This window comes from Pyxicephalus adspersus, chromosome 9 (genome assembly GCF_032062135.1).
Source record: "Pyxicephalus adspersus chromosome 9, UCB_Pads_2.0, whole genome shotgun sequence".
In the NCBI taxonomy this organism is placed as follows: Eukaryota; Metazoa; Chordata; class Amphibia; order Anura; family Pyxicephalidae; genus Pyxicephalus; species Pyxicephalus adspersus.
The window spans coordinates 31545546-31553887 of record NC_092866.1 but is presented as its reverse complement, the minus strand read 5'-3'; the positions used below and the strand labels follow the sequence as shown (position 1 = coordinate 31553887).

At 39.4% G+C, this 8342-nt stretch overlaps 1 protein-coding gene across 1 annotated transcript in view; it reads left to right on the top strand.

The window, feature by feature from the left end:
- Positions 1–4434: 4434 nt before the first annotated feature.
- The window catches only part of MRPL11 (mitochondrial ribosomal protein L11), an 18282-nt gene continuing 14374 nt past the window's right edge, over positions 4435–8342 (top strand). Inside the window, exons 1-4 of the mRNA XM_072421261.1 lie at positions 4435–4591; positions 5624–5748; positions 7017–7112; positions 7361–7454. Coding sequence (XP_072277362.1) covers positions 5626–5748; positions 7017–7112; positions 7361–7454 — 313 coding nt within the window. The 5' untranslated portion in view covers positions 4435–4591; positions 5624–5625. The remainder of the gene's footprint in view (positions 4592–5623; positions 5749–7016; positions 7113–7360; positions 7455–8342) is intronic.

Genomic DNA, 8342 nt, shown 5'->3' with positions numbered 1-8342 from the left:
TGTGCCATTGATTGTCCCCTTCTGATCACTCATGTGCCATTCATATTCCCCTTCTGATCACTCATGTGCCATTCATAGCTGGATAAACGCAGGAAAACGCTTCTATTGAACTCAATGGAGGCTTTTTCAAGCGTTTTTAAGCTTTTATGAAAGCTTCCACTGAAAACAATGGGTGCTTTTATAAACATTTTTAGCAGGACTTTGGAATCTGGAAGCCCCCTTTAAAAGGGGAAGATCCCCAAATCTCCACCACCCCACCCTGGGGAATGAGTACAGGGGTACATAAATCCCCTTACTCATTCCCTGAAAGGGTTAAAATATAAGTAAAAATAGGACAAGGCTTTATTGTTAAATTGATTTATTAATGTGTGTGTGTTTGTGTAATTAAACTTTTTTTTTTTACAGGTTATCCCAATGACAGGAGGATTTCTAGGGTTGCAATGAACAGAGCCCTGGAAATCCTCCTGACAGTGAACCGCAAAGTTACCACGGTCCAGGAATCCCACAGTGTCATTATGATTGATAATGTCATTGTCGGATAACCTGTAAAAAATAAAAAAAGAACGTTTAAGAAAAGTTTAAAATAAAAATCACATACGAAATAAATAATTAAAATATTTTTTTTTTTTCCTCTCTAATTTTTGCTGTCGAATCCCGTGTTTTTTGGGTCGGGTCTACCCGAATTCGAACAGCCATATTCGGGTCGAATATAGGGACAACCCGAATTCGAACATCAACACTACCCAGCACTTACCGCCTGTTACCAATCCTAGGTGCCTAGCACTTACCGCCTGTTACCAATCCTAGGTGCTTAGCACTTACGGCCTGTTACCAATCCTAGGTGCCCAGCACTTACCGCCTGTTATTAATCCTAGGTGCCCAGCACTTACCGCCTGTTATTAATCCTAGGTGCCCAGCACTTACGGCCTGTTATCAATCCTAGGTGCCTAGCATTTACGGCCTGTTACCAATCCTAGGAGCCTAGCAGTTGCCAGAAGTCACTCAGAAGGGGTAAATGTGTTTTTCTGCTAATATGAACTAAGCCTAACCCGTTACACCACATTCATTATACTATTTCACTACTACAAAGGAATACACTCTTAAAACTTACAACACTAGTAAATTGGGTCACAATACACGACATAAGACAGTTGTGGCAAAATACATAGAATAGAAAAATTGAATATACTAACGCGTTAGGCATTACAAAGTTGTAACAAATCATTGGGAGAAGGTAGAACACCGAAACAACAAGAGGTTACTGATTACCCATGGCAAACAACTGGGAGCACCAAATTTGCTGTGTTTTGCCACATCCCCTTTTTTACCACCCGGCTACAGCTTCCCACCACCCGGCTGAAAAAAAATTCTGGGGAGAACACTGAACACGCTCCATAGAATGTGGGTGGGGGAACAACGCTCTCCACAGAATGTGGGGGTGACAACACGGTTCAGGGGGGAATGCGCTCCACAGATGGGTTGGAAAACAATGCACGCCAAAGAAGAGCCTGGGCAGGGGATGAGCAGTGAGTGAGGGATCTGGGCAGGGAAGGGAGTTTACAAAGGTATTCAGCTCTGTACGTAGCTAAGATATTATGCAAGTAGAGTAAGCAGGAGCTAACAAATGTCACAAAGGTTATTGAATACAGATAACTGAGCAGGCTATTTCCCATCCTCTAGAGCAGGGGTCCCCAAACCTCCGTTCTCCCATACAGGGAAAAAGCCTGCTCATATATAAGTGGGCTATTTCCTATGTAAATACTGGACCTGACCACTAAAGAATGATGAGGTACATGTACTGGATGGGAATTAGCCTGCTTATATATGAGTGGCCTATTTCCTATTCAAATACTGGACTTGACCACTAAGGAATGATGAGGTCCTTGTACTGAATGGGAATTAGCCTGGTCAGTTCAGGTTTCAGTATAAGGATAGGAAATAGCCCACTTATATATGAGCAAGCTAATTCCCATCCTTATACTGAATCTGACTACTAGTGGGCATCATAATGTACTTGTACTGGATGGGAATTACCCTGAATATATATGAGTGGGCTATATTCTATCCAAATACTGGACCTGACCACTAAGGAATCATGCGGTCCTTGTACTGGATGGGAATTACCCTGGATATATATGAGTGGGCTATTTCCTATCCAAATACTGGACCTGACCACCAAGGAATGATGAGGTCCTTGTACTGGATGGGAATGACCCTGCTCATACATGAGTGGGCTACTTCATATCCGTATACTGGACCTGACTACTAGTGGATATCATAAGGTCCTTGTACTGAATGGGAATTAGCCTGCTCATTTATGATGATTATTTACTATTCCTATAACGGACCTGAACACTAGGGGTCATGAAAATGTCCTCGTACTGGATGGGAATCGGCCTGCTTATATATGAGTGGACTATTTCCCATCCTTATACCTAACCTGACCACTTGTGGGCATCATAAGGTCCTTGTAACTGATGGGAATTACCCTGGATATATTTGAGTGGGCTATTTCCTATCCTTCCTATCCAAATACTGGACCTGACCACTAAGGAATAATATGATCCTCATACTGGATGGGAATTAGCCTGCTCAAAAATGAGTGGGCTATTTCCTATCCGTATACCAGACCTGGGCTATTTCCTATCCTTATACCGGACCTGACCATTTGTGGGCATCATAAGGTCCTTGTACTGGATGGGAATTACTCTGCATATATACGAGTGGGCTATTTCCTATCCAAATACTGGACCTGACCACCAAGGAATGATGAGGTCCTTGTACTGGATGGGAATGAGCCTGCTCATATATGAGTGGGCTACTTTCTATCCCTATACTGGACCTTACTACTAGTGGACATCATAAGGTCCTTGTACTGGATGGGAATTACTCTGAATATATACGAGTGGGCTATTTCCTATCCCTATACTGGACCTGAAAACTAAGGAATGATGAGGTCATTGTACTAGATGGGAATGAGCCTGCTCATATATGAGCGGGCTGTTTCCTATCCTTATACCGTACCTGACCACTAGGGAGCAAAAGCTCCTTGTACTAGATTAGAAATAACCTGCTCACACTGAGCAGGCTATTTTCCATCCTCTAGAGCAGGGGTCCCCAGAGGTCACCAATCGCTGGGCTCCCGTGCGGATCACAAGATCAGGGCAGTGAGCAGGTTGTGTTTCTAGACACAACCCGCCCACCTACCGATCGCAGTCATAGACCTGTGAAGGGAGAGTGAGCGGTCCAGAATCTGTGGATTCAGTGGTCCAAGAGCCTTAAAAGTTAGGGACCACTGCTCTAGAGGGATGGTCCTTCTACTGGATTGGAACTAGTCACAACCTGTGGGAAAAGTAGGAATAACCTGCAATACTCACTGACAGGTGGTCTGGGTTGGAGACATCAGCTACAGACAGGAAAAATCCCCAGAATTCTATGTACATATTGCATCACATCATAAGCCCCACCCCTTCTGTAAACCCACCCCCTTTGAACTACTCCAATCTAGCATCCACTAAACTAGCAGCTACCATAATTCAAATGTGTCCATTGTTGATTTCTGCATGGTATTGATATATGCCTGTCATTGATATTTTCCTGTCAGTGGTAAAATCTGCCTGTCAGTAGGATTATCTACATGCCACTGATGTAACAAAATATTCCTTTCCATGCATCATACGTACTGAGCACCCTACATCCTTTTATTCCATCCTTTGGTTTCTCCAAAAAAAAATTGACCATAGACTGTAATAATGACGGATGACTATGGTAGGAACATTAGATTGTGAGCTCCTTCGAGGGACAGTTAGTGACATAACTATGGACTTTGTACAGCCCTGCGTAATATGTCGGCTCTATATAAATACTGTGTAATAATAGTATTAATTTGCTAATGTATTTACAACCCACTTATTTTAAAAATGCACAATGAGACCTGAAAATATTTTATGGGGTTCCATAAAGAAAAAGTGAACCTAATATCCGAGTAATAAAGAATAACAGCATCCCATGTGAAATGCATTTTGTTTGAATAGCACCTGATTTATTACTGTTTAATGTTTTATTCCAACGCTTGGTTAAATGTAATCAAATAACAATTTTATTGTCACATAACTAAATAAAGGGGGATCAAAAGATTATAATCTTGCTACAACAAAGTTCATACAATTAATTTGGTAAAATGCTCTAAAACTTTATACTTCTCGATCCATGCTCTGGTAAAGCAAGCTAGGCTTCAAAAATATGGCGCCCCTAGTAAAGTCACAGAAATCCCCGTCATCCTTCGCTCTACTTTCCGGTCAGGTGTTGCACTTCCCTACCGTACTTCATACACGTGCCAATTTACGACCAATCAGCGCTATTATGCGCCTGAATGAATGTACTCGGCCTGAAATTTGAATGATGGATGGATTGGCCTATCGAAGTTGAGTTTGTAAGCCCCTCCTCTCATAAAGGATTCCATAGAGCGCGAGGTTTTCATGTCCTTCTGCTGGTTTCTGGTCAATTAGTGTGGGCATGTTGAGACGTATGACTGTGAAGGTCAGAGAGGTGTCAGCGTGTCGTAAACCAGTCCCTGTCTTTTACCATTAAGGTAGGCCGCAATAACACAAATATTGTATTTAAAGAATAATTAAGCAGGCTCTAATTAATTGCCTCTAGAAAACATAGTGTACGGAGTTTACTGCATTGTTTGTAATGATACATAGATATGTCACCACGTTGAAATTCCTTTGTAAAGGTAGATAAAAGTATCAAATCAATAACATTTAGTAGTATTATTATAGTTGCGAGCTGGTAATGAAATCTTCTGAATTTTCCGCATTGTGCTCTGCTTTTCTGCGACTTTTTCCTGAAACACCGGTGTTAGTGCAAAACTTGTGCCAGGTCAACAAGATACCTCCGCTTAACCCAAACCTACATGTCACTCCGCACTGCACAAGCAGCACCCCCAACATGTTTGTGGAATTTTGACCATTTTGATTTGCCAAGTCGTACTAATAGACCTCATGTATGCATGCTCATGTGCATATGGTTATTCTGGCATGCCCAGCTTGGTGTATATTCTATGGAGCAATGCAAACAGGCTGGTAGGTTTGTTTTATTGCATACATTTACCATCCTTTCTGCCATAAGAACTTTTAAAAAAAATTGCTTTATTTTTCTAGGGGGACCTTTGGAGGAAATGGAGATCATGTGACCTGTCAAAGTCCAGTATCTCCTCCTGTTCTTTTCCTTTCATTCTGTATTTATTGCACTTCATTTCTTTTGTAATTCCAAAACAAGTTAGGCACAATGCACTTTTGTAAAGCACACAGCTCTGGTATAAAATGTGATCTGCTCTACCTTAATACCTGTGACCTTGATGTAGCTCTCATTATGAGCTATTATAAGGCTACTTTGTTAAAGCTAGTGTGTTGTTATGTACAATAGGTAATACCTTTTATATATACAAATTTATGCCCTACAGGATGACCAGCCTTTTTGAGAGTTATTTGCTTGTTCTAAGCTGCACCTTCTGCTCAGACAAATTTATCTATTGCTCCCAGCACTGTTTTTTGGTTCATGTAAACAAAACAGGAGTAGTTATCTCTCATTGTTATTTTATTTATTTTTATTTTCATAGCCATGTCTAAGGCTTCTCGTGCTGTTAAAACAGCAAAGAAAACTGATGTTGCTGGTGTGATTCGAGCAGTCCTAGGTGCTGGGCAGGCTGCACCAGGACCCCCTTTAGGTCCTATCTTGGGACAGGTATGTATAGATGAGTGCTACATAGCATAGGATAATTTTTAAGAATTAACATTAGTTCTGCCGAGGGCAACCATGCCTTATTAGCAATCAATTACATCAGTTCACTGTTGCATAATGTATACATAAGTCACAAACTTGGGCAGTTCAAATTTATCATACAGTGAAAAAATCTTAAACAGAGGTGGTCCTTATGTGACCCTGCAGTTATAGCAAATGTCTGGTGGTACATAAATTCCTAGCATTATTGTTAATGTTATTATCTGGTCCTGTGGTTTGAAAAGGGGCTTTGCTTCTAGTGAAATAGATATTTTTTTTTAAATATTATAATTTGACAATATCTCTGTCCATACACTCTGTCATACACTCTCCACATGCTTTTATGTAGCATGTAATAAAGTGTCTGGGAGTTGAGCCAGCTAACCCTTTTAGTGCTATGGACAAAAAAAAATATATAACGGAACTACATTACTTGCATCCGACTGCCTCAGTATCCCTTACATTTGTAGTATTCATCCTGACTGTAAGTTCATGGTACCTTTATTAAGACAAAAAGGGTGCCCAGAACTGCTTGTTAATGGATACAAATGGTAGTTTTTTAGCTGCTGACTGTATTTAATCATTAAGTTTACTACATTTCCCCTTGCAGCTTTGCTTAAATTTGCAGCGACAAGACTGGTTGTCTCTCTGTTTGTTGATCTCATACAGGTCTTTTTTTTTCTTAGGCTAGAGAGTGTAGGAACAGATAAAAATAAGATAAACCGAGATTGATGAGTTTTTTCATTCTACACATTGAAATTATATTACCTGATATATCTGTCACCATCAGTACAGGGAAAGAAGACTGCAAAGCTTTTCAGAGAAAGTGCCAAACGGTCCAGAATAATACGCAAATACTGGTTGTAGGCCCCATATTAAAATAACTTGTGGTAGCACTGTCTTCTGGATGGCCACTTATGAATTATTAAGGAGTTGCCCTGAAACAGCCAACACTGCGTCACAGTGGTATCTGTTATAGTTTATGTTGACTTCCTTTTCTGTACTCTTACAAGGTTTCAGCACAGTTTCCACCCTATGTATATCTGCTGTTATGGTCATTGGCAAGAACAATAAAGCTAAAATTTATAGGGCAAATCCTCACAGCAATCATGTTGCTCCTTTTCCTGTGAAGTGTTAATTTAGGAAGTGATCTTTTTAAACCCTAAAGGAATATGTAATTGTATATGTAAAATGTTTCTGAAATTTTGACTTTGCATATCTTTGTCTTCTAGAGAGGAATTCCAATTGGACAGTTTTGTAAGGAATTTAATGAAAAGACAAAAGACATTATTGAAGGAGTTCCTTTGCGTGTGAAGATCTTTGTTAATGTAAATATTTTCATGACCTACATTATGCTATTTTGCTCTTTATGTGTCCTCTACATTTCTCAATGTCTTATACAACATGATCTCAAACTACTGTGACTACAGATAAGGGCATTTCATTTCATCGTTAAGGTAAATTTATATTACATGATTGGTAAAGTCTTTTAAAAAAATTGTTTTCACTAAATAATTGTTTTTTAAAAAAAAAAAAAACAAAAAAAAACTTTTGTATCTTTCTGTTTTTGTTTTAGCCTGATAGAACATACCAAATGCAGATTGGTCTTCCACCCACATCATATTTCCTCAAAGCTGCTGCTGGCATTGAAAAAGGTGCTTCAAAGACTGGTAAGAAATGACCACAAACTTGAGAGGAGGGATAGAATTTAATTTGCTACTTAGTGAGTTTTTTCCCCCAGAGAGTGGAGAAATGCAAGATGCTCTGTCAGATTTTTCAAGCTATGGTCTTTTATTCTACCTAAATTTTTTCTAGTCTTGAAATCTTTCCCCGTTATACTGAAAACAAAAAGTCTTTGCATCAAAATCTTACCCCAGAAATTTTAAAGTGGGACCACAAATAACTAGGAAAATGTGTGGAACAATGAGCCTATTTCCCAAAAGGGCCTCTACATTTATTAGTTACATAGCTATAGTAGGTTAGGTTGAAAAAATACATAAGTCCATAAAGTTCAACCACTAGGGAAATGGACATATCCCAGATATAAACCCTATAAGACATAGTTGGTCCAAAAAAAACCCCTGCTATAATTTGCTTCAACCGGAAAAAAACTCCTTCCTGATTCCCTGAGGCAATCAGATGTTCCCTGGATTACCAGTCTCTGTTATCTTTACTTTAAATCCTTATTTACTACTAATATTCTGTGCTTCTAGTAAAGCATTCAGCTTTTTCTTAAAGCGATCTATAGTAGTTGCTGAAACTCTTTCCTGAAGGAGCTGATTCCACATTTTCACAGTCCTTACAGTGAAGAATCCCTTCCTTATTTGGAACCTAAACTTCTTTTTCTCCAGATGCAAAGAGTACCATCTTGTTCTTTGTAATGATCTCAAGGGAAGAGAGATCTTTATATGGACCATTTATATTTTTATACAGGGTGATCATATTCCCCCCTTTAATGTCTCTTCTCAAGGGAGAATAGATTCAGTTCAGCTAATCTCTCCTCATAGCTGAGCTACTCTATTTCTTTATTGGTTTCTTTTTTTTTTTTTTTTTTTTTT